At 44.1% G+C, this 27463-nt stretch overlaps 1 protein-coding gene across 5 annotated transcripts in view; it reads left to right on the top strand.

The window, feature by feature from the left end:
• CDH18 (cadherin 18) overlaps positions 1–27463 on the top strand; it is a 1010793-nt gene that overhangs the window by 878820 nt on the left and 104510 nt on the right. For all 5 annotated transcript variants that reach the window (XM_050937421.1, XM_050937420.1, XM_050937419.1 and 2 more), the window contains one exon: positions 10816–11003. In XM_050937421.1, the coding sequence (XP_050793378.1) occupies positions 10816–11003 (188 nt within the window). The remainder of the gene's footprint in view (positions 1–10815; positions 11004–27463) is intronic.

The raw sequence follows: 27463 nt of genomic DNA, 5'->3' as shown, positions 1-27463 counted from the left end.
AAAGACATTAGGTCATTTTAAAAACAGCTTGTATCAATACAGTCCCAAGGAAATATTGTATAAAAAGAAACAACTCTCAATAATCTGAATGGCCTTTGTCAAGTTTCCTTCCCCACTCTGAACTTTAGGGTACAAATGTGGGACCTGCATGGACACTTCTAAGTTTAATTACTAGTTAAGATCTGGTACACTGCCACCATCCAGAATTTCAGTGTTTGGAGTACTTTCTGTCCCCCCAAAATTTTCCCCTCCCTGGGCTGCCTTGAGGGACTTCACCAATTCCCTGGTGAACACAGATCCAAACCCCTTGGATCTTAAAACAAGGAGAAATTAACCATCCCCCTTCTTGTCCCCCCACCAATCCCTGGTGAGTCCAGATCCAATCCCCTTGGCTCTTAAAACAAGGAAAAATCAATCAGGTTCTTAAAAAAGAAAGCTTTTAATTAAAGAAAGAAAAGGTAAAAATCATCTCTGTAAAATCAGGATGGAAAATACTTTAGAGGGTAATCAGATTCATATAGCCCAGAGGAACCCCCTCTAGCCTTAGATTCAAAGTTATAGCAAACAGAGGTAAAATCCTCTCAGCAAAAAAGGAACATTTACAAGTTGAGAAAACAAAAATAAAACTAATCCGCCTTGCCTGTCTGTTACTTACAATTTTGAAACATGAGAGACTGGTTCAGAAAGATTTGGAGACCCTGGATTGACGTCTGGTCCCTCTTAGTCTCAAGAGCGAACAACCCCCAAAACAAAGAGTACAAACAAAAGACTTCCCTCCACCAAGATTTGAAAGTATCTTGTCCCCCTATTGGTCCTCTGATCAGGTGTCAGCCAGGTTTACTGAGCTTCTTAACCCTTTACAGGTAAAAGAGACATTAACCCTTAACTATCTGTTTATGACAGCCTTTTACCTTTTTCCACTATGTTTTCCATTCTTAATACGCTAGACCAATTGTTAACATATGATGTGCCCTGAAAGATGGAAAGGAATACATAACATAATAATGTAGAACATAAAGTGTATCTAAGAGTTAAGAGCTAAGAGTATTCTGTTTGTTTGAGACAGCTAAGAATTCTCTCTCGAGCTGAACAAATAATGTGCAAGAAATATTTTGTGATAAATTTGCCTTCTTTTTCTGTTCACAGAATGCCTGTGAGCAAAAGTAATTTTATTGTATGTATACACTATTTGAACTTAGTCAACTAAATAGGTTTTGAATATCATTTACAGCATTGTTTACTAAAGAATATTTGAAATCTGAGATTTGTTGCTTAACTATATTTGGTCACATAAGGTTGATGGTATTGTCTCTGTTCCCTGGTTAGAGAAATGTAATTCTTATAATCAGATTTTTATTGTAAATTCTCCTGGAAGGTAAATTTAATACTCAGTTTCCAAGAGTATTTTAAGTATGTGATCTTAAAAATTGATCGCACAAAAGTTCTTGGAAATAAATCACAAAAGGGTAGCTAACGTGGCCAAAGAGATTTGAATTAAAATTCAAATAAATTCTTGTGAAAAAATATTTCATTTATTAACTCCACTTGGGGGGTTGGATGGTGGGGAGGGTGGGTATTCCCACATCCATGAAAATAGCCAGATGTTTTTAGGTGTTTTATTTTTTATTGTTCCACTTCACACAGTCATCCTTGTGATTTTCTATGTACAATAAAGTATTCACATATATTCCTCACATGTTCAAGGTAGACGAGAACATTTCCCAGGATCTACGTTGAAATATATGAACTTGTTTCAGCAAATACCAAACATTCATGACTGACAAATAGGGATAAAGATTCTAGCTAGAGCAGAAAACCAATATTTCCTCTAAACAGCTCAATGTCATAAATGTCCTTTGTTATCCAGCAGCACAGTTACAAACATGGGGCCTGCCCCTGCAAAGGAGACTATGCAGGTGTAACCCTGTACACTCCCAGGACCCCCCATTTAATCGTTGGGACTCCATGTGGGTGCAGGTTTCTACCCTTATACAACAAGTTACATAATCCAGTCCCCAGATCTCTATGATGTGGATTTGCTATGGAATTTGGAACAAGTCTTTGATACATTACATGAAAACTTCAGAACTTAATTTTACGTAATTCCTCTAGCAATCTGGGTAACACAGGGAATATAAAATCAATATTACTTTGTTCTTACTGGTGAAATCAATGCTGGGTTTTAATTAGATAAACTGATTTTTTTTTAAAGCTTCCTAGTTTAGTTTTAGGGTTGACAGCAAAGAGCTGAAACAGTCTCATATTTAAAGAAAACATATATTTGTTAGCAGCAGACTGAAAACAATTCCTTGTTTATCAAGTAAAAATAGAATGCAAGACCAAAGGTGAGAACCAAATTCATACTTTACAATAGCATCAAAGTCTGAGATATTATCAGGTAATACAATCTAGATGTTCTTAAAGTTCATCACAGGCTTAAAACTTCATTTTAAAAATTACAGGTTACAATTCAGCAATGCATTTAATTTTCAAATGTATCTTTAAGTAGATACAGTGCAGTGCATAGTTTTTAAAAGACTTGTTTTTAGGATTAATGATATTTTTTCAGTTATTCTTCATGACTGAAAGTGTCTCTTAAAGCAGAAGCTGAAAAAAAAAAAGTGTCCTTCCGAGAAACTCATGAAGAGTTGTCTTGATTCAAAATGACAGCACCATCTATTGTTCTCAATAAGGCTGAGGGCACAGGCTGTCCCCAATTAAGACAGTGGCAATTTTGGCCCAATCTTCTTTTGTTCTCAATAGGTCTGAAGCCACAGGCTGCCATTATCAAAGGTTGGCAGTCTGTAGCCTCAGTAGCTGCGCTGTAGTGACACCATGCGGGAAAAAAAGTACAAAATAATGTTTTTACAAATCAGTTTAATATGTCTTCATTCAAATTCACAACACCTTTTGTAGTTCTCAATCAGACTGAGGCACAGATTGACCCCAATTATGATGGGTCTTCTGAAAATGGTCACTGTCTCTATTTGTTCTTAATGTGACAGAAGTCACATGCTGCCCCAAAATAATATATTCTCTTAACTTGAACTCCATCTTAATGTTGGTTCTGACTGGGAATATTAAGTACCATTTAATGAATTTTAGCTGTTTTTAATGTGCTTTAGCAACTGTGGATAAGGCAGAGAACCCCTGCTATCTATCTACAACATGCTTCCCAAACCACCATAGGTCTATGGATCACAAGATGGGAACTTCTGATGTAGGCAAATGGATAATTACTTTGTGCAAGAAAGTTAATCCTATAAAGAACATTTATTAAGGATTCATTCACACTAGTATCCATTAAAACCTCATGCTACGTACCACTGAATGGTAAAATTACAACATATTGTAAGGAGATAAATACTCATGAGTGGGGAGAACAAGTTAAGTGATTCAAGGTACATTGTAGCATAATTAGGAGTAATGATACACAATTGAGAATAGGAAAAAATTAGACTTAAGAACTATTTATTTGGACAGTATTCTCCCGAAGGAAGAAGTGGAAGCCCCATACCAAACGTAATTTAAATGTAGTTGGACAAAACACTCCTACATACAACATAGGGAACAATACTACACTGGCAGGGATATGGGCAAGATCCATCCATCTGATCTCTGCAACACACCTAATAGTTCTCTTCCATCTCTTATTTTTTGATAATGCAATACCAATGTGATAGTTTTGAAATACTTTAGGCCTTCACCTGTAACAAGGCTTACAAAAACAGGAATGGGAGAGGAAAGTAATACTAATTTGTTGCGTCAGTATGGGATACACAGATAATCATCTAATGCTTTTATATTACAAGTGGAAAAAATGAAAAAAACAGCATGTAATCCACTTGAATTCCAAGAAATATTCCAGGAAGTTTGTCATGTGGTCTTGGTTGCTCTTTGTTGTGGGCAGGATTTTAAGAAGCAGCCTGGGTGTAATGATTTGAATAAAGAAAATAGTCATTTTTTCCCAAAAATCTTGATTATCTTTACCTTACTATAGCACAACATAAAAAGTGTTTAATAGTCACATGTCCTGTCTCTTGCTCCTATGAAAAAAAAATGTTTTTTAAAATGATCCAAGACGTTTGTGCTCTGCAAAGTTTCTATATCAGCAGAAAAATGCTTGAGTCTTGGACATTATGTTGGTGTCTATTACATTATAGATAGCATTTTGAAACATCCAACATTTCACTTTCAGGTGACCAAACCTTCATCCGTTCTTTAAAAGATATAGAAGATGTTTGTTGCAATGCAGAAGGTTAAGCCAAACATGTATACATTCTTTAAAATGATATGTTTCTCTCTCCTAGCTAGAGCTGCAAGACTTGGGTGTTGGCAACAAAAAACATATTCAGAATAAAGGGAGTGATTTGAAATTCCTGTGGTGAGCTGTAGGAGAAACAAGTATTGACTGGATTCACAAAAATCACAGTTTTAGTGTGGATTTATTATATTGAGAGAAGTCCCACTTGAAGTAAGATGAACACATATATACTAGCTGTCCAAGAAAGAGTGCTAAGAAGCTAAAATTTAGAAAGCTGCAATATTATGGGAAAGACCCAGAAAATTGATGCTTTTTTTCTTTTTTTCAAATGTACTACATCTGTGGGTTGGTGTTGGTGGCCACTTGTTCTTTTGATCATGCATAACTGTATTGTAGAAGATGCCAAGGTGAAAGCTGAAGAGTTTGGCATTTGGAGAATTACAGCTATTGTTTCCTTTTGTCAGAGGCTCAGGAAGGCAGCACAACATCAATTTGCAATTGAGCTCAGTGGAGTTAACAGGGATAAGTTGCCTGAGTGAATCAACACACCAGTAGATAGCAAAAGGATCCTGTGTGAAGTATGCTGTTAGAGTCACTGTGAAAGGGATATTTCATACATTAGTTAGGGGGCTAAGTACCAAATACATTTGTCACCAAATTACTGAAAAATGAACTTTGAAAAACAAGTATTAGGTAGGTTGGTTGACAAAAATGTTTTTGTTATTTTTCTCCTTTTCAATACAAATATCACAATACAAAAAGATAAAAAAAACTATTAAACTATAATTACCATCTGGAGCATACAACATAGTATTAACTTATACACCTCTACCCTGATATAACACTGTCCTTGGGAGCCAAAATATCTTACCATGTTATAAGTGAAACCGCATTATATCGAACTTGCTTTGATCCTCTGGAGTGTACAGCCCTGCCCCCCCGGAGCACTGTTTTACCGTGTTATGTCTGAATTCATGTTATATTGGCTCACGTTGTATTGGGGTAGAGTTGTATATGCAAAAAACATTTTAACTTCCTTAATATTAAACCATATAATTTAATAAATCAATACTTGACAACGAAGGGTGGGGTGGAGGGGGGAGGAACAATACTAACAAGATAGCCAGGGAAAATATGCAAGTAAAAAAAAAAAAGAAGAGGGAGGGAAGAACCAAGAGGAGTTATGAATGGGAAGGAGGCCAAAATTATTTACGGTTGTTTTTCATGATATCAGTTCTGAATAGTGACCCCATTATTTGACACCTAAAAGTGCTTACCATGCCTTAATGGATGTTATAATTTTGTCAAGCAAGAGAACTCATAGTCATTGATAACTAGTAACTTATTTGACAAAGATAATAGTACATGAAAATAAGTGATAAAACCATGCTTGTTCAGTTACAGTGTCTTCAGTTGTGTTTCTCTCGTGGGGAACTTCCAACAGAGATTACATTTCTGTAAGAGTGAGACCCTTCCTTATAGGTCATACTTTTTTCTAGGCAAACTAGAACAGAAATTTATTATTCCCCAAATCAATAGGTAGATCCTGTCTAGATAGATAATCCAGAGATTTTATTCATAGCTAAATGAATTTTGTTGAAAGGTAGTTGAATTCAGATTGGTTTATTATAGATTAACAAAAGCAGTTACAACAGTAAGTGATTTTACTAGTACTATTTAAATTCAGTAACTGGAACAGAGCATTAATTCAGTCACTTAACTGAGTAAGTGAATGCATATTCAGTGAGAACTTAAAATCTTAGGGCCAGATCGAGCTTTGTGCAACCCTAGTCATCATGCCACTGGTTTGGTCCTTCACAGCAGCTTCAAGCAGCCTCAAGATTGCTCTAAAAGTTGCACCAGCTGCAGCAGCTCTCAAAGGGCCACCTGCAGCTGAAATGTAGTAGCACTTAATTCAGCACAATGCATATGGCTAACCAGCAAATGAGCCTTAGCAGAGGCTAGTGTCTGGCCCTCAGCGTTTTTTTAACTCAACTTCTCATTTAAGGAAGGGTTTGAGAAAGGGAGATTAATGAAAAATAAGACTCTTACATTCATATTATATTCCATTCAGCCTATCTTTTTTACTGTAGGCCCTAATCTCTAACCCACTGAAATAAATGGGAATCTTTCCACTGACTTCAGTGGGTTTGGGCCTGAGCCCTTAGTCAGCATGTCTGCTTCTCAGGAATAAACTATACAGTATTTAACAGGAACAGCTGTCAATAAACCTTAATTTACAATTTCAATATCTAATTAAATAAATGTCAGTTCTCTCCTCTTAGAAATTGGATTGGATCTGAATATCTGTGCTTAGAACTTTTCCATTGGCTCATAACTTTATGTGCAGGTTTCACTCATATCTTCAGTTCAAGCATATGCAGAGTAGTAAAATTCTTGAAAGTTACTTCTCACCCAGTGTTCAGGCAGAATCTCTTTGAAGTTTAATTTTAACAATTTCTTTTATTCAGTCCATTTTCTGAATATCTCTTCAGTTCCAGAAATACCAAATCATACTTAATATAGCACTTCTATATTATTATAATAATCTTCTTAAATGTATAGCTAAAACTCTGTAACCAGTGTCTATTCTTTTTATCAGGGTGTATTAGCAAGGCCACAAGTGTCAAAATTGTGGTCCACATCAATTTTAACAATAAGAAAATTTCAAAAGGATCCTCATCCTGACTTTATCATTTTATTTTTGAGATAAAACAAGATAATAAGATAATGTGAGTTAACATAACCCATAATCATAACATAAAAGAATGCATGGCAGTATTTTTCTTTTGTAACTCATAAAGGTGAGGTTCTATGTGGATATCATAGTAGCATCCTAAATAATATGCATTGCAATTGAATCACTACTTTATGGCTAAGTATTAATTTTACTGCAATGTTGATTGTTTCACTTTATTCCGTGTATATTGTTTTATCCTACATAGCTTTTGTTTCCCTTGAGAACCTCCTGATTCATAGTAATTTATTTTCTGTTGTCCCTAGTGATCCATTTTTTAAGTGTTCACAGGGTTCATCACACTCATCCATCCTTATCACATTACTATCTGTGTATTATTATTATTTGCTTGTACTACACTAGTACCTAGAAATGATAATTGGGATTAGTCCCCTTGGTGCTATCCGCTCTACAAACGCATAGTAAATCATCTGTTTCACATCAGGTCAATTTATTTATTTATTTATATGCTGTATTAATTTTACTGTGCATTTCCTCTGCCACTTCAACTTTTGTAGTATCATCATTTTATATCTTCATTGAAGGAGTCCTTTCTGCCAGAAGTGTGAGTCTAATCTAAATTCAAATTAAATTCTCCTTTTCCCTGAAATAGTCTTTTTTAATAAAGTCCTTCCTTTACTTGTCATACTATCTCCATCTTTTAACAACCTCAGGTTACTCTGGTGCCTCTATAATGCTTTCAGTGTAACATATAGGGTCATATGGAGGCAAGATCATTCTTCATTTTGAGACTGCATTTTCTTTTTCTTCTTTTGTATTTCTCTTTCTTCCTGTAAAATAATTTGCATAATCCTTAAACTCTGTTGTAAATTCTACCAGTTCATCACACTCTTCCCTTGTAGTTACTATTTCAAGGTGACCTATCTCCCTCTATCTTCTTCTTTATTTAAATCTTTTCTTAGAATTCGTGGATCCAACATCATTAAAATGGAATCTTTAGCTTTGCAAATTAGTCATGATGGATATCCTCTACTTCCTTTACTGGAGAGCCCTCCTTTGGTTCACAAAAATGAATGACCCTTTGTCATTATCTTTTCTATGATTATCCTCTAGAGATTTATAACATACATATTTCCTAATATTTGTTAAGAGAGAAATCAACTTCTGTTTGCGTGTGTATACATCTGAACATGTTTATACATAATTTACATATACACACATATATATTCACATAAAAAACTTTGTTTTGTTAGTCTATGACCCTGGCATTAAGCAATATAAACTTCCTCACACTGCCTTTTTTCACTTGCCCATAAACCTGATTTTGAATAGATAAGAAGATAGTGCACTTGCCCTTGTTACTCAGCCTTTCTGCTCAGACTGCTAAGAAATTGTGATTGTGTGTGTGTGTGTGTATGTGTGAGAGAGAGAGAGAGAGAGAGATTTGTCTTCTGGGAATTTGGCAGAGACCACAAAATCATTTCACATACCACCCATGTGGCTTCAGCTGTTAATGACTGCCACTGTCATCTCATGAAAAGTTTGAACTGGTGCCGTAGAAATGAACCTCCCATTCTATTGCCAATAACCTCTTCAAAGATATTTTTTTTAAAATACTTGGTGAAATAACTCTCAGTCCAGGGGAGTGGGGAGAAGATGCTTTAAGCCATCCTTGTGCACTCCTTACAGTAGGATGCTTTGAGGGCTGGACTGAGCAGAATTTAGGGCATGTCTATGTGGCAGAGCAATGCACCTTAGAGGTGTGGAAATTCTAAAACTCTCCAGTGTTTTGTGCACTTGTTGCCTGGTGTGGACCCTGCTGGCACAAACTTGAAGTCCCCTAGTGTATGTTAATGAGCACTATGTTAACATGTGCTAAGGAGCTTTTAGTTCACAGATCAGAACTACATGGGCCAATTAATGCGCAATGTGTCACACCCTCTAGTGTGCATTGCCATACCTTGTAGCCAAGACCTTAGACAACCCCGAGAGTTCTGTCTATGAATTGCAGCACTGCCCTGAATCTCCACAGCACTGTGGGCTGCAGCCTTGCCTCCAACTTGCCTCCCCCCCAATATAGCCCTCCCCCCTTAGCCCTATCCTCTGCATACCCCCTATGACAGGGATTAGGAGGAGGTCCTCTGAAACAGCCTTATGGATGTCTTCCACAGTATCTATGCTGAAGGAATCCTCCCCTGGGTGGGACTGGGGCTCTTAAGGCCACTTTACACTGTTCAGCAGAAACTCAATGGTTTCTTGTTTTATTGTCGCTCAGTGATGACTAATATAGGTAGGTTTGGAAGGATAGTATTTTTATTGGTAAATGTTGATGAACATTCACACACACACACGCACCAATGAAAAAATATTTCCAACAATGTTAATTGAAATTTACAGATGGTTAAACTAAGAAAAATGCTGTTTGATAACTTATTAGAGTTTGATTTAAGCATATTTACTCTGCATATTTTGACACGTGATGTTAATAGTTTGTGGTTTAATTCACATAGAACTTTAAAACTCCCAGCTCTATATCAACAGCCATTAATATCATAATTGCAGCTTTTCTGGTCTCATTATTTTTGATAGGTGTTTATTTCTTTTTAAATTATGTCTAGACCAGGATCTGCAACCTCTGGCATTTGGCTCTCCAGGGTAAGCACCTTGGTGGGCCAGGCCAGTTTGTTTACCTGCCGCGTCGGTAACACAGTTCACCATTCCAGGCCAATGGGGACAGCAGGAAGCTTCCCACAGCCCCTGGGCTGATGAGGGTGGGGGGATGCCGATACAAAATACCGGGGCCTGGCAGTCCAGAAGGGGGCCTGGGGCCTGGCTTCCCTGGTTTCATTGGCCCTGTTTAGCCAGTCTGCTCTTGCTGGGAGGCCCGAAAAAAAATTTCATTGGGGCCCGAACCCACTCTCGGTGGCCCTCAACAGCCCCCAATGACCTGGGATGGTGAACCATGGCCAGTGGGAGCTGCGATCGGCCAAACTTGCCAATGCGGCAGGTAAACAAACTAGCCTGGCCTGCCAGGGTGCTTACCCTGGCGAGCCATGTGCCAGAGGTTACCAACCCCAGGTCTAGACAATGGGGTGCATGAATACTCACTTCAGATATTAACAGATATTTTTCAGTGCCATAAAGTTTTTAGTGGTAAACATTCTTGCAACTGCAAGAGCTGGGAAGGAAGAGAACTCCAAGCTTTTTACATTGTTCTCCTTTTACCCTGGAGTAGTTACATTTGTTTCCTTCAGCAGATTAGGTGGAAAATGAACATAGAGAGTTATACATTTACTAAGAGTGCAAAATACACGTGCTACACTGGCTGTGGCATATAAACCTTTTATTAAAAGACGTGTTTCATAGTATAAGAACTGGGACTTTTCTGTTAAAATAGATTTTTACCCCACTGTAAGGAGACTGGTTCTGTCATTCTTGCCTACAAAACAGTGATCTGCTCTTTGAAGAACTCATGGTCCATAGTCAAGGTATGTGCAGTGTGTTGATAAGTTGATATTTTTGTGTAGATAATATAAACCAGTGATTCACACCACAGTGTATTTTTCCAAATGTTTGCTAACAAGAGGTATTGTGCTCCAATTACTTAATTATCTCTTGAACTAGTATTTAATTTTTTAATGACCAGCAGAACCTGCTTCTACAAATACTAACTGTCACTTAGAATTCTGGCTGGTGCTCTTTATGGTCAGAAATATATACAGTTTGCAGTTTAGCATGGTCAGAATTCTGAGGTAATTGTGTTATCTGATTAGCAGGCTCGATGGGTGTTGAGTATTCTGAAATTCTGTTTTTAGCTTGATTAGACACATTGTCCTAATATATTTTTTTCCAGAACATTATCAGCTGTATGTTCCTGAATCAGCCCAAGTTGGGTCAGCAGTAGGCAAAATCAAGGCAAATGATGCAGATGCTGGCTCTAATGCAGACATGAAATACACGATCATAAATGGTGATGGCTCTGGCGTGTTTTCCATATCCACTGACAAAGAGACACGGGAAGGAATTATTTCCCTAAAGAAGGTAAGCAAGTGGCTTTGAAAGTGCTTCTGTGAATATAATTAAAATGTTAGTGAAGTCTGCACAGGACAAACAGAGGTCAATATGGAAATGTTTGTTTTAATTTGTAAACTTAATAAAGCACATATTGAACCAATACTAATATAATGTCTCCATCAAAAACTTTAATTCAGTGTAGGAAGTGCAGAAGGAGAAGGAGATGGGAAATAATTTGAAGGCAACAATTAATTAAATAGTCTGTGCTTCTAGAATGACCAGAATTCAATATTCAGTAATATCCAAATAGACTGAATTAGATTAAGCCATGTGGCATTTTTTAAAGGTTCCTCCCCCTGTGAATGGCTATATTGTTCATGAAACATTTTAGATTAAACAAACTAAGCACAGCCAGCCAGCAACAGTATAGTTGTCCCCAAATGGCTTGAATCCTGACCTAGAAGTTTCATCTATGGCAATGAGAAATTCAGTTTCATTTTCATGCCCTTTCAGTCCTTGATCTCCCTGCTGAGACTACAAGAAAGGTGCCAATTATTGAGATGGTTTGTATAACATACACACCTACACCTTTGCAAATAGACTACAATCACTAAATAGCTATCAGGTGATTATAACTTATATGAATTATCTATGTTATCCAGGTTCTAGTCAAACTGTTGGCCCTTAGACAAAAGGCTTTGTGCCATATATGGTGATGTTTAACTGAATTCTACACAGATGGGTTTATGCCACCGAGTTCATCTCATATCTGTATTAAGTAGGTCCCCTGAACTGAGTTCCTAGTGAATTCCCCACAAAATACTTAGAACCCTTGTAGGATGTGACTGGATTTTTGTTTCGTTTTACTTGAAGAACATGGGAATTAACCATAAGCTGTTCTAATTAATTAACTAATTAATTTTCAAAACATTGCCTATGGTAGGAAATCATTTTTAGATTAAAGCTTCTGTTTTAATTAACAGGCATCAATTAGCTTTTTTCTGATATGGAGCTGTGGTTTACCTGTGTAGGCATGGATTATATTACACAAACAAACAATGGAAGACTGCATTAAAATTCATATTTTACTAATATATTTGCTCACTTTCAATGAAGGCAGGAGCAATGCAAAACAATCTCTGGAAAATATGAAGAAGGGGAGATGTTGGGAGGGAAAGTCCAGATGTGAAATCAAACAAAACTTTTTGAAAGAAAATATACTCCCCCCAATCTCTTTTCACGTTTACTGAAATATAACCAAAACCCCAAAATTAGAGTCAAGGTCAGAACAAATTGCATATACAAAAAAACTAAAACAAAACAAAATCCTCCCCACCCCGGACTTTTTGTCCTTAAAACTAGAAGATCAATCCAGTATTATAGGGTCTCATCTCACCGTCCAGTCCACCAAGCTCATACTTTCTTTATCCACATTGCCGGTGACTGAATAACTGCACAAATAGCGTAAACAAGAGTTTCAGGTGTGTCATTCTGTGCCTGCCCCAGACAGCTGAACAGTGGCTCTGCAGAGGTAGTATAAAACCATTGTACTAACAACTACCAAAGTTTCAGAGAAAATACACAGCAAATGTCTGCTTTTTACTTATTGGAACAAATGCTGAGTCCTCTGGTGTCTGAAAAAGATCTAAATGTCAATTGTCCATAAGTCTGGCCATGCAGCAATGGAACTCTCAGTTTTGAAGCCAACAAATCCCAAATGCAGATGTGAAGGGAACAGAATAATAAAAACTGTTCCACTATCTCCTCAGACACAGAGCATGCTTCCTGAGGTTTGCCTTCATCTACTATGTTCTTCCCTCATAGGTTACTTCTTACATATAATTTACTACGAAATACCTGCCACTGTATGTCCCTGTACTTGATGGGAACTCTGTTATTTTGAAGGTTCTATAATGACCTTACTGAGACAATCTTCAGGGCAATTCAATACTGCTAAATAGCATTCTGAGAAATATTTCATAAGTACACTCTGGTTTAGAATGCTCTTTCCTGAATTTGCCAATAGGAAATACATTTTAAAGTAAGTGTATGTTAGAGGGAGGCTGCTTGACTGTTATAGGAAAAAAATACCTTTTTAGGGACTGCGTCCCCTTTTCCCCACCAGTTACTCCATTTCTTCCCCTGTGACATATCCAAATAATATTGGGAAATGAGTGACCATTCCATACCCTCAACCATGCAAAGCCTATGAAAATTAAAAATAAAAAGAATACCATCAAGAAAGCTTCAGGGCATACCAACCCAAACCCCATTCTTCAGCTGGCAGGTAGACTATGCTTCTCTCCATTAGGTTACATTATTTCCCCAGAGCATCTGAAAAAATGACCCTGTTTTCCAGGGGCAGGATACCCATATGCTATATAAATGCAAAGGAGTAAGAGGAATGTTTGCAGTCAATATTATCCCTTCTGCCAACATTAGCGTCCATCTCTTCCATCTCATCATCTTAACCTGCTTCTCCCTGTTCTACTCAGCAACTGAATCACTACCAAAAACAAGTCCCAAAATATCTGTAACTGTGGGAGGGCTCATCAGAATCTGCAACTTCTCTGAAAGAGCAAAAGAGTACCTCGAAATCCCCACCCAGAAAAACTCTTTTTCATGTTAATTGCTGCTCTGGCGGCAGCTGAATAATTATGTAAAATGCAAAAAAAAAAGTCTCCATTTTCTGTACTGCCCACCAGCACTGTGATATCATTCATGTGGATGAACATTTTCACTGACAGAGTGAAATTCCTCTCCCTCTTAATCCATGTATTTATGCCCTGAAATCTCATTACAATGCACTGCCCACAGTAAAGTGTACAAAGGAAAAATAATACAAAAGTGGACTCAAAGGACAACTTTGTCTTACCCCAAAATATAGCCTCTCTCTTCCACCCTTTTACCAAAGGGATGCATAATACATGGACATACAAGAGCTGCAGCCAGTTAATAAACAGTAGGGGAATACCACTATGAGACAGACCAACCATATATAATGCAAATTCATTCTTGTCAAAAGTTTTGGTCCAATCCAAAGACAAAACATAACTCTCCCATTTCCCCCACCACCCAATTTCAAATACTTCCTGAAAACTACACAAAGTGCCTGCCGCCATGTGACCTTGAACTGCATTAGACTGAGTGGGATACAATAATTTCCCTGCTTTCTTCTCCAATCTTTTGGCTAGAATGGAAGCCAAAATTTTGTAATATGTGTTCAACAAGATAATATTTCTCCAATTCCTGATATCTTCCCAATCCTATTTTTGAGAAAAAAGAAAGGCTTTCATAAAAGGAAGGTCCAATGTACATGTGTTCAGGGTGTCACTGAGAGCACTGCCGGGGGGAAGGGGGCAGTGAATCATAAACATTTGATAAAATTCCACTGTGTAATAGTCCACCCCCAGAAAAATTCCTTTCTTCAGTGACAAGACAACTACATGAAGTTTTATTTCCTCTGTTGACCTCACAAGTGAGTCCTGTTCCTGAACTGCCAGTGTTGGAAAACCTGCAATACTATCCAAAACCTGCTGCTGCTGCTGCTGGAAAGGAGGAATGGTTTGTCCCAAAAAAAAAAAAAAATGAGGAGTCCTTGTGGTACATGAAAAGATGGGAGCTGCCTTACCAAGTGGGGGTCAGTGCAAACGAGACAATTCAACTAAAGTGGAAGTAGGCTATTCTCAACAGTAGAATACCAAGGGAGGAAAAATCATTGTCTTGTAGTAGGTTACTTCTGGGTACCCTACTCTACTTGTGCTACATTGATGATATCATTATCATCTGGAGCCAGGGAAGGAGGCCTTTTAGGAATTCCACCAGGATTTAAACAATTTCCACCCCACCATCAACCTCAACCTGGACCAGTCCACGCAAGAAATCCACTTTCTAGACACCACAGTGCTAATAAGCAATGGTCACATAGGCCTAGTCTACACTACGAGTTTATACTGATTTTAGCAGCGTTAAACCTATTTAATGCTGCACCCGTCCACACAACGAGGCCCTTTATATCGATATAAAGGGCTCTTTAAACCAGTTACTATACTTCTCCCTGATGAGAGGAGTAGCGCTGAAATCAGTATTACCATATCGGATTAGGGTTAGTGTGGCCGCAAATCGACGGTATTGGCCTCCGGGCGGTATCTCACAGTGCACCACTGTGACTGCTCTGGAAAGCAATCTGAACTCGGATGCAGTGGCCAGGTAGACAGGAAAAGCCCCGCGAACTTTTGAATTGCATTTCCTGTTTACCCAGCATGGAGCTCTGATCAGCACGGGTGGCGATGCAGTCCCAAATCCAAAAAGAGCTCCAGCATGGACTGTATGGGAGATACTGGATCTGATCGCTGTATGGGGAGACAAATCTGTTCTATCAGAGCTCCATTACAGAAGATGAAATGCCAAAGCATTTGAAAAAATCTCCAGGCTATGATACACAGTCCACAGCACAGTGCTGTGTGACAAGCATAACGGAAAGCCAAAGAAACAAATGGACGCTCATGGAGGAAGGGAAGGGAGACTGAGGACTCCGGCTATCCCACAGTCCCCACAGTCTCCGAAAAGCATTTGCATTCTTGGCTGAGCTCCCAATGCCTGTAGGGTCAAACACATTGTCCAGGGTGGTTCAGGGTATATCTCGTCAATTTACTCCCCCTCCCCCTCCCTCCGTGAAAGAAAAGGGAAAAAAATCTTTTCTTGACTTTTTTCAATGTCACCGTATGTCTACTGCATGCTGCTGGTAGACACGGTGCTGGGGCAATGAACAGCAGCATCCTCTCCCTTCCCCGGTGGCAGACAGTACAGTGCAGTAGGACTGGTAGCCGTCCTCATCATCAGCCCGTGAGTGCTCCTGGCTGGCCTCAGGTGAGGTTGGCTGGGGGCGCCTGGATAAAAATAGAAATGACTCCCGGTTATACCCGGCAGATGGTACATAACAACTGGTAATCGTCCTCATCATAGCAACTGGGGACTGAACTCCATCAGCCCCCCGCCCCCTTCATGTCTAAAGAAAAGATTCTGTACTGCCTGGACTATCATACCAGCGGGATGCTGTGCTTCTCTCCCCTCCACCGTTTAATGTCCTGCCTGGACTATCATAGCAGCTGGAGGCTGCCTCCCCCTCATTTTATCTCACCAAAAAGTCAGTGTTTCTTATTCATGCATTCTTTATTACTTCATCACACAAATGGGGGACCCTGCAACGGTAGCCCAGAAGGGTTGGGGAAGGAGGGAAGCAACGGGTGGGGTTGTTGCAGGGACACCCCCTAGAATGGCATGCAGCTCATCATTTCTGTGCAACGTGACACGGAGTGGCTGTGCTCTCTGGTTCTCTGATACGCTGGTTCTCTAGTACACTTGCCCCATATTCTAGGCAGGACTGACTCTATTTTTAGATACAACATAAGGGAGGGAATGACCCTCAGCGAAGGTCAGCCAGGAGCACCCATGACAGCAGCAGACAGTACAGAATGACTGATAACCGTCATCTCATCACCAATTTACAATGGCACAGCAGATGGTACAGAATGACTGGTAACGGTCTCTGCTACCTTGCAAAGGCAAATGAATGCTGCTGTATAGCGCTGCAGTACCACCTCTGTCAGCGGCATCCAGTACACATACGGTGACAGTGACAAAAGGCAAAACGGGCTTCATGGTTGCCATGCTATGGCGTCTGCCAGTGCAATCCAGGGAAAAAGGGCATGAAATGATTCTCTGCTGTTACTTTCACGGAGGAAGGAATGAGTGACAACATTTACCCAGAATCACCCTCGACACTGTTTTTGCATCATTATGCATTGGGATCTCAACCCAGAATTCCAATGGGCGGGGGCGACTGCAGGAACTATGGGATAGCTACAGGATAGCTACCCACAGTGCAACACTCCAGAAATCGAAGCTAGCCTCGGTACATGGACGCACACCACCGAATTATTGTGCTTTGTGTGGCACACCACCGAATTATTGTGCTTTGTGTGGCCGCATGCACTCGACTTTATACAATCTGTTTTACAAAACCGGTTTATGTAAAATCAGAATAATCCTGTAGTGTAGATGTACCCATAAACACCGCACTATACTAGAAACCTACTGACCGCTATACTGACCTACATGCCTCCAACTTTCATCCAGACCACATTACATGATCCAGAGTCTTCTACAGCATTTGCTCCAATCCCTCAGACAGAGACAAACACCTACAGAGTCTCTATCAAGCAATCTCAAAACTACAATACCCACCTGGTGAAGTGAAGAAACAGATTGACAGAGCCAGAAGGGTACCAAGAAGTCACTTACTGCAAGACAGGCCCAACAAAGAAAGTAACAGAGTGCCACTAGCTGTCACCTTCAGCCCCCAACTAAAACCTCTCCAGCGCATCATCAAGGATCTACAACCTATCCTGGAGGACGGTCCCTCACTCTCACAGACCTTGTGAGACAGGCTAATCCTTGCTTACACACAGCCTGCCAACCTGAAGCAAATACTCAGCAGCAACTACACACTACACAACAAAAACACTAACTCAGGAAGCAAACCCTGCAACAAACCCTGGTGCCAACTCTGACCACATATCTATTCAAGGGACACCATCATAAGACCTAACCACATCAGCCGCACCATCAGGGGCTCATTCACCTGCACATCTGCCAATATGATATATGCCATCATGTGCCAGCAATGCCCCGTCTGCCGTATACATTGGCCAAACCGGACAGTCTCTATGCAAAAGAGTGAATGGACACAAATCTGACATCAGGAATTATAACATTCAAAAACCAGTAGGAGAACACTTCAACCTCCATGGTCACTCAAGAACAGACTTAAAAGTGGCAATTCCTCAACCAAAAAAATTTCAAAAACAGACTCCAGCAAGAAACTGCAGAACTGGAATAATTTGCAAACTGGATACCATCAAATTAAGCCTGAATAAAGACTGGGAGTGGATGGGTCATTACAAAAACTAATTTCTCCCTATTGTTACACCTTCTTGTCAACTGTTTGAAATGGGCCACCCTCATTACCACTACAAAAGTGGTTTTTCCTCCCTTGGTATTCTACTGTTGAGAATAGCCTACTTCTACTTTAACTGAACTGTCTCATTAGCACTGACCCCCCACTTGGTAAGGCAAGTCCCATCTTTTCATGTACTGTGTATATATACCTGCTACTGTATTTTCCACTCCATGCATCTGATGAAGTGGATTTTAGCCCACAAAAGCTTATGCCTAAATAAGTTTGTTAGTCTCTAAGGTGCCACAAGGACACCTCGTTTTGTTTGTTTGTTTTTTTGCTGATACTGACTAACACGGCTACCCCTCTGAAATTTGTCCCTAAAAGAGCTCATTGTAATATTTGTAAACTATCCTCCACATTCCATTAGAGCCCCTGCAGACCTGCCCAGTGTTAGCATCCTGTAACCCCACCATAACCCACAATAGTCTCTTTCCTTTACATCTTGCAAACATACCAGAGGAGACTACTGCACCTTCTGGCCTCAATTTCTTTGCCAATATAGCTGATTCCAGCTTTCTCCTTCAGTACTGAACCATTTCCTGCTTAACTTCTCCAAAGACCCTTATTTCTAGGCATTCCCCACCTTGCAGTCAACTATGAAGATTTCTCAAATATCTCTGCAATGCTAACTAATGCCTAATCAGATGTATGCAGCTGTCCTGAAAAGGAATGTAGGAAGGTTACCAGATTCCTCTGTGTCCATTCCCAGCATTCCATCTGGGGTTCATAAAACTCCCAAACTATTTCTCTTTCTACAAAGATGGCTTTAACCTTTCTAATCATCACTGCCCTATTTAGTAAACAAGCATTTATTTTCCAGTAGCCCTGACTGAAAAATCACTCTTCTGTACTCCCCAAGTTCAACTTGACCAAGCAGTGGTCAGAAGACTCTATTGGCTGCACCACAAGTTATCCCGTGATTGAAGTAGCTTTTGCATATACCCTGTCCAATCAATTATCTGGTTACCCTCTACAAAAATGTGAATTCCTCCTCCTTTGTTGAATGAGGATACCCCAAAACATCTCTTAATCCAGCAGCAACACACACTGGTTCTAAGTAAGTTTCATCAACTTGTAACCCTGTCGACTGATTCACTGTCATTCACTGCAGCTGAACAATTAAAATCTCCCTAAAAAACAAGTGTCACAATGTCAGTTTAAAAAAAAAGGGGGAGCAATCTCTAAAAATAAATCTTTCCTCTGCTTCTGATGCTGTGGGTTATAGATGATGCCACAATGATACCTCAGCCTAAATAACAGAAATCAGCTAATAAACATCTTCCCAGCTTTAGTTTTTCTATGCTTTATTCTGATACTCCATAAGTATAAAAGAGTACCCCTACTCCATCATATGTATCAGATGCTGGGAACCAAAAGATGGACTCCTCCTCCAGTTTCTATGAACTCACAAAATGTGACACCTAGAACATTGCTTTTGTTTCGTGGATCCCCATGAAATCCAAATCCTGCCCCTCCAAAAACCTGATGGATCATCTGCCTCCACTGCACATTCAGAATGGAGTGCACACTCCAAGTTGCAATACCATCTGTACAAAGACAGCTCCAAGTTGTTACTGGTACTTGTGATCCCTGTCTACTTGACAACCTTATCACTGTTACTAATTAGTCTGATTACTAATTACCTATCTCTCACACACACTTTCCTTTAGCCACTTTTTCCTTGTTGGCTGGTTTGTTATTCTCAACTATCTGAGTCCCCAGATATTGATCCCAACTGACAGTTCTTTCTGAAGTTGCTCAAGCTCAATAACATCTGGATCCCTTTCCCCTAATGAATGCATTTATAACACACCCACAGGCTCCTCTGTCTGCTCTCCCTCATCCAGAACAGTGCCTAATACAGACCATATTATAATGCTTCCTATTGGAGCTATGAAAATGCTATGTGCTTAGGGTTACCAATCCTCCCAATTTCTCTGGGAGTCTTCCGGAATTGGGCTCTACCTCCCAGAGGCTACTGAAGCCAAACTGGGATATTTTAGGTGCTAAAAGTCTGATCGCACAGTGAGACTAAGGCAGGGTCCCTGCCTGCCCTGGCCCACACCGCTCCTGGAAGTGACTGCCACGTCCTTTTGGCCCCTCGGGGGACGGGGACAGGGGCCACAGGAACACGCCAACTGCTTCCAGGAACAGTGTGGAGTCAGGGCAGGCAGGCACCCTGCCTTAGCCCCACTGCACCACCAACCGGGAGCTGCCCAAGGTGAGCGCCGCCCAGCTGGAGCCCGCACGCCTCACCCCCTCCTGTACCCCAACTCCCCTTCCCAAGCCCTGAGTCCCCTCCTGCATCCAAACTCCCTCTCAGAGCCCCCATCCCTCCTGCACCCCAATCCTCTGCCCCAGCCTGGTGAAAGTTAGTGAGGGTAGGGGAGAGAGAGCAATGGAGGAAGGGGGCAAATGGAGTGAGTGGGGCAGGGCCTTGGAGCAGGGGTAGAGTAGGGACAGGTCCTCGGCGAAGGGGTAGGGCAGGGAGCGGGGCACGGGTGTTTGGGTTTCTGTGATTAGACAGCTGGCAGTCCTATATATGGTCAGACAGTTGTAGGCCATAACCCCAGCAATCTCCTTGAATCCTCTCGTCTAAAAAATCCTCCTGTTCTTGAAGCTCAGCACATAAAAATATGCTCTCCAACTATCAAGTTTGCTATACCAGAACCTGCCAACCCTGGTGACTTGGCTTCCTGTACAACCAATTACACCTGCAGATGTTCCTTCCCAATTTTCTCTCTTTCTTCGTCATCAGTCCTGATAGACTCCTCCACATGATCAGTTCTTGTACCCTCTTCTGTATTGTCCTGGCTTTCAAAGGTTCCCACTCCCTTACCCTAACTCCTTCCCAATCCTTTACCACAACAGGATAAAGCCAGTCCTTCTCTCAAAAGTAGAGAGGCCATGCTGCTCAAAATAGGGCTTTCTTCTTTGAGTGATTGTTCATGTCCATTCAAAGTAGGTATGCGCGCGCCGCGTGCACACCAGCTGGAAGCTTTTCCCCTAGCAGCGTCCGTAGGGTCAGCTCAGGCGCCCCCTGGAGTGGTGCCGCCTTGGTGCCCTATAAAGGGACCCGCCGACCCTCCACCCCCTCAGTTCCTTCTTACCGCCGGTGACGGTTACCTGGAACTTCTCTTGCATAGCAATCTGGCAGTGTCCTATCCGTACCGTTTAGTCCGTGTATTCAGTTATATTATAGTTAGTTAGATAGATCTTTATATATAGTTTTTGTAGTTGGGGGGTCTCCCCCCACAGTCTTCGTCGCCCGCTGGGGCATGTCCGGGTCCCCCGGGTTCAAACTCTGCAAGGACTGCGGGAAATTCATGCCCAAGAGTGACCCGCACTCTGCGTGCTTGAGGTGTCTCGGAGAGAGCCACCAAAAGGACCAGTGCTTTATCTGTAGAGGCTTCTGCCCAAGAACTCTCAAGGACAGGGCTCAAAGACTTAGAGTCATCCTGATGGAGGCGGCCTTGCGACCACCCTCGGACCCAGAACTGGCTGAGGTGGGCCCCAGCATGTCATCCTCGATGTGCAGTGCCCCGGCACCGGCATCAGGACTTAGGGCCCAGCCCAGATTGTCCAAGATCTGACACCAGGCGGAGTCGGGTCATAGGAAGTCAGCCTCAATGCGGTACCACTCACCTTCGCCGGTGCCCGCCAAGAAAAAGAAGCCAGTGAGGGATCGGTCTCCCCACCAGAACCCGAGGCCGCCCCTGCCCCCGGGGCTAAGCAGACAGGCTGGGTTACAGCCCCTGGCGGTTCCATCAACTCTCGCACCGCAGAGAGGGCGGTCAAGTCTCTGGGCCTCAGCAGAGACATATGCCCCTCGTCGACACCAGAGTCGGTCGAGGCGGCCTCAGACCTGATGGGTCTCCCAGCACCGGCCTCCTCACATCGTCGGGAGTTGCCTACTGTGGTCCGCCCACCAGTACAATCTAGAGGCAAGCCGGCCATGCTGTCGCCTCCCTCCCCACACCAAGCTGCGAAGGCGGCACCAGACCAGAGGAGAGGCTCTCCTTCGCCTCGGCACCGCTCACCTTCGGCACCGGGCACCATTCCCCCCAGGTCCTCATACTCAGAGACATCGGACACAGAGGCGAACTCCTATCACTCCAGCAGGTCGCGGAGCAGGGGATCGATATTGGGGGTGATCCACCAACGTTACCCGCAGTGGCAGCAACAATGGCAGCCACCCTCGCAGTGGCCGTTTTGGACTCCCGGGCCTACCATCAGTCGGTAGGCCAGGCGTTCGGCCCTCGGTCACGGTCAGCTTCGGTGTCCTCAACGTCGGTGGCCCCGGCACAGCTGCCTCCCCTACCAGCACCGTCGCCTGGCAGGGGTGTGCCGTCGTCAAGTTCAGCACCCCCTAACTGGGCAGCGGCACCAACAGCTGCTTTAGCTCGGGCTACACCGGCACCACATGATATGCCAAGTCGCTCACTGGCGACCCCGGTACTGGCCGCGGTGCCGCATTTGGACTTGGGACCGGCACCGCAACCTCAATACCATGTGCCGCAGGACCTGGAGGGGCTGCATGCACTGGAGGAAGGGCCACTCCATGTAATCTCTTCGTCGTCCTCCCCAGTCTTGGCGGTCTTGGGCACGGCTGCGGCTCCAGCCCTAGAGGACACTTGAATTCTCCAACAATTCCTTCAGCAAGCAGCTCAAAGCCTCGCAATCCAAGCGGAGGAGATCGAGGTGGATGCGGACCCTGTAGTGGACATCCTGGCCCCCTCAGGGCCATCCAGAGTGGCCCTCCCGCTGATAAAGACAATAGCGGCTACGTCCCGCACCCTATGGCAAACACCAGCCTTATTGGCCCCTACTGCCAAGAGGACGGAGCGGCGCTACTTCGTCCCCTCTAAAGGGCATGAACACCTGTACACCCACCATCCCCCCGACTCCCTGGTAGTAGATGCGGCTAACCAGCAAGAGCATCAAGGGTCAACACCAAAGAGCAGGGATGCAAAAAGACTTGAGCTCTTTGGCAGGAAGGTGTACTCCGCAAGGGGACTCCAACTCTGCATTGCCAATCAACAGGCAATAGTAAGCCGATATGGCCACAACACGAGTTCGGCCATGTCGAAGTTCGTGAAGCTCCTTCCCCAGGACTCGAGATCAAAGTTTTCGGCCCTAGTGGAGGAGGGCAAACTGATCTCTCGAGCCTCTCTCCAGGCTGCCTTAGATGCAGCGGACTCAGCCTCGCCCATTCTGGCCACAGGCCTGGTCATGCGGCGGGGCGCCTGGTTCCAGATCTCTGGCCTGCCCTATGAGGTCCAGCAGATGATTCAAGACCTCCCCTTCGAAGGGCAGATGCTGTTTTCAGAGAAAATGGACAAACGTCTCCATAGTTTAAAGGACTCGAGGGCCACGCTTCACTCGCTGGACTTGCATACCCCCGTGACCCAGCGCAGACAATTTAGGCCGCAGGCAGCCCCTCGCCCATACCAGCCACAGGTCCGCCAGGAGCTGGGGCGCAGGCAGGGTAGAAATGGCAGGAGGTGTCATCAGCGTCACCCCTCCGGCCAGGCGTCTGGCCAATCGAGACCACCATCTGGGCCTAGACCCCCTATTTGATGGTACGGTCAAGGGTGACCTACAAGTCGAGACTCTGGATCCTCCCACCCCTACCTTTGGGTCACGTCTATCCCACTTCTACCATGCCTGGTCCCGAATTACGTTGGACAAATGGATGCTCCACACGGTAGAGAGGGGATATTCTATCCAGTTTTCCTCCCTCCCACCCCACCAACCCCCTTCCCCATCCCTCTTCAGGGACCCTTCTCACGAGCTACTTCTGGTTCAAGAAGTGAAGTCCCTCACGGAGGCAGGGGCGGTGGAGGAAGTCCCACGGGAGCACAGGGGCAAAGGCTTCTACTCCCGGTACTTCCTCGTACTGAAGGCAAAAGGGGGCCTGAGACCCATCCTAGATTTGCGGCTGCTGAACAAGTTTGTGAGGAAACTCAAGTTCCACATGGTCTCCCTGTCCTCGATCATCCCCTCCCTGGATCCAGGAGATTGGTATGCCGCCCTCGACTTAAAGGACGCCTATTTCCTCATCGCCATAATTCCACGGCACCGCTGGTATCTCAGGTTCGTCGTGGCCAGTGCTCCCGTTTGGCAGTTCACGGTGCTCCCATTTGGCCTGTCAACTGCTCCCAGGGTCTTCACGAAGTGCCTGGCGGTCGTGGCGGCCTTCCTGCACAGGCACGGCATCCAGGTATTCCCCTACCTGGATGACTGGCTCATAAAGGGTCACTCCAAGGAACAGGTAGAAACCCAGGTGCTGTTAAGCAGACGGACCTTTCTCAATCTGAGCCTCCTCTTGAATGATGCCAAATCCACCTTGTCTCCAACGCAACGCATAGAGTTCATAGGAGCGGTTTTGGACTCCACACACGCCAAAAAGTATTTGCCGGAGTCCAGGTTCCGTGCAATTTCCGAGCTCATCCTTGGACTGCACCGCACCCCGGTTACTACGGCGCGAGTTTGCCTCCGGCTGTTGGGCCACATGGTGGCATGCACCTATGTGGTGGTCCATGCCAGATTCCGGCTTCGCCCGCTGCAGTCCTGGTTGGAGACAGTCTATCGCCCGGTCAGGGACCCCCTGGACTCCGTGGTGTCCGTTCCCCGCTTGGTGCTGCGCTCGCTTCAGTGGTGGCTCAACCCGCGGGAAGTCTGCATGGGTGTTCCCTTTGCTGCCCCGCAGCCCTCCCTCTCCCTGGTGACAGACACCTCGGATCGAAGTTGGGGAGCGCACCTGGGACGCCTCAGGACGCAGGGCTTGTGGTCGCCGGAGGACCTCGAATTGCATATCAATGTCAGGGAGCTGAGAGCGGTCTGCCTGGTGTGTTTGACTTTCCAGTCTCACCTGGCCAGCAGGTGTGTTTCAGCCCCTTCGGACAGCACGGTGGCAGTCTTTTATATCAACAAACGGGGGTGCACGCTCCTCTCCCCTCTGCAGGGAAGCCCTTGCGCTGTGGGATTTCTGCGTCCACAATGCCACTCACCTGATGGCATTCTATCTTCTGGGGGAGCAGAACGGCTTGGTGGATACCCTCAGCCGTTCGTTCCAGAGTCACGAGTGGTCCCTCCGATGGGACGTGGTGCCCTCAATTTTCCAGCTCTGGGGCCTTCCCTGGTTAGACCTGTTTGCCTCAAGGGAAAACAGGAAGTGCCGACGGTTTTGCTCCCTTCTGGGCCGCAGTCGGGGGTCTCTGTCAGACGCTTTCCTTCAGCCATGGGAAGACGGCTTGCTCTATGCCTTTCCTCCGATCCCCCTGATACACAGGGTGCTTTTAAAGATTTGCAGGGATCGTGCCAGGGTAATCCTGATAGCTCTGGCATGGCCGCGCCAGCATTGGTACACGTCACTCCTGCATGTGTCCATTCAGGCGCCCCTGACGCTGCCCCTACTCCCGGACCTGATCGCACAAGACTGGGGCTCCCTCTACCATCCGAACCTCGAGTCCCTTCACCTCACAGCCTGGATGCACCATGGCTGAACCTGGTGGAGTTGCAATGTTCCCAGCAGGTTAGGCAGGTGCTGATGGGTAGCAGGAAACCGTCAGCTAGGGCCACCTACTTGGCTAAATGGAAGCGCTTCTCCATCTGGTCGGGTCAGTGGGGTCACGACCCGCTGGGGGTTCCAATTCCTGTTGTCCTTGACTATTTGCTTCACCTAAGACAACTGGGCCTCTCCCTTTCCTCCATTTGCATATATTTGGCGGCCATATCCGCTTTTCATCCGGGAGAGAGGGGTACCTCAGTGTTTGCGAACCCACTGGTTGGGCGTTTCCTCAAGGGTATGGACAGGCTCTTCCTGCATGTGCGTCAGCCGACCCCTGCTTGGGACCTGAACCTGGTCCTCTCCGTCCTCTCGGGGCCTCCCTTTGAGTCTCTGGCCTCGTGCTCCCTGCTGTACCTGTCATACAAGACTGCCTTCCTGGTGGTCATCACCCCGGCCTGACGGGTGTCGGAGCTTTGAGCGTTAACATCTGAGCCCCTGTACACAGTCTTCTACAAGGACAAGGTCCAACTTAGACCTCATCCAGCTTTCCTACCCAAGGTTGTTTCACAGTTCCACATGGGCCAAGATATCTTTCTCCCAGTGTTTTACCCGAAACCACATGTCTCCAGTGAAGCGTGGAGGCTACACTCCCTCGATGTCCGCAGGGTCTTGGCTTTTTACATAGAGCGTACCAAGCTGTTCAGACGTTCGACCCAGCTCTTCGTCGCAGTGGCAGAGAGGATGAAAGGGCTACCGGTCTCCTCTTAGTGAATCTCTTCGTGGATCGCAACCTGCATCCGGGAATGCTACTGTATAGCGAAGACCCCTGTCTCTCTGGTCACGGCCCACTCCACTAGGGCGCAGGCCTCCTCGGCTGCATTCCTGGCTCAGGTTCCGACTCAGGAGATTTGTAAAGCGGCCACGTGGTCCTCCATCCACACGTTCACGTTGCACTATGCCATCACACACCAGGCTAGGGATGATGCAGCCTTTGGTCGCGCAGTACTCCAGTCAGCAGTGGTCTCCAACCCCGCCTCCTAAGGTTAGGCTTGTGAGTCACCTACTTTGAATGGATATGAACAACCACTCGAAGAAGAAAAAACGGTTACCCACCTTTTAGTAACTGTTGTTCTTCGAGATATGTTGTTCATGTCCATTCCAACACCCACCCGCCTGCCCCTCTGTCGGAGTGCCGGTAAGAAGGAACTGAGGGAGTGGAGGGTCGGCAGGCCCAATTATAGGGCGCCATGGCGGCGCCACTCCAGGGGGCACCTGAGCCGACCCCATGGATGCTGCTGGGAGAAAATCTTCCGGCTGGTGTTCACGCAGCATGCGCACACCTACTTTGAATGGACATGAACAACACATCTTGAAGAACAACAGTTACTAAAAGGTGGGTAACCGTTTTTCATCAATGATTGCAAGGCTGCTTGAAATCCTCTACCCCCTGGCTCAAGTAAGGAAGAAAGGTCATTCTCTGCACAGGAATGAAGTCTTGCCCTGTTTTGCCATGTCTCTGGGCACTGCCTATAAACATGCCACTTTTTACACACACACAGCATCTAATGAAGTCCCTGTAGTCCTCAATCTTGTTGGAACAAACATGCATGTACTTCCTCAAACACTCTGTAATGCCACAGTTAAGACAAGTGCATGGCTTCCAAGGATACCTACAGTAACTCTGTTCAAAACTAAATAAAATATATTGGCAAGATGCTGAACTGTATTATTTACCTGGAAAGGTACAAAGGTGCCTTTGAATTCACTATTCCAAACTCTAAATTGACCCCATATTTTAATTGGAGACTACAGCACTTCGGCATAACATGGAACTCAGTGCAGAATGTCTGTTTCATGTATGTTTCCATTGGGGAAGAAAATAGTCACAGGCTTAATGGCAGGTTAGAATAAAGAAACAGCTTCTGTATCCTCCCAATGCCTACTCCCTTTCCC

This window comes from Gopherus flavomarginatus, chromosome 2 (assembly GCF_025201925.1).
Source record: "Gopherus flavomarginatus isolate rGopFla2 chromosome 2, rGopFla2.mat.asm, whole genome shotgun sequence".
NCBI lineage: Eukaryota > Metazoa > Chordata > Testudines > Testudinidae > Gopherus > Gopherus flavomarginatus.
This window is presented reverse-complemented; position numbering and strand designations above follow the sequence as displayed.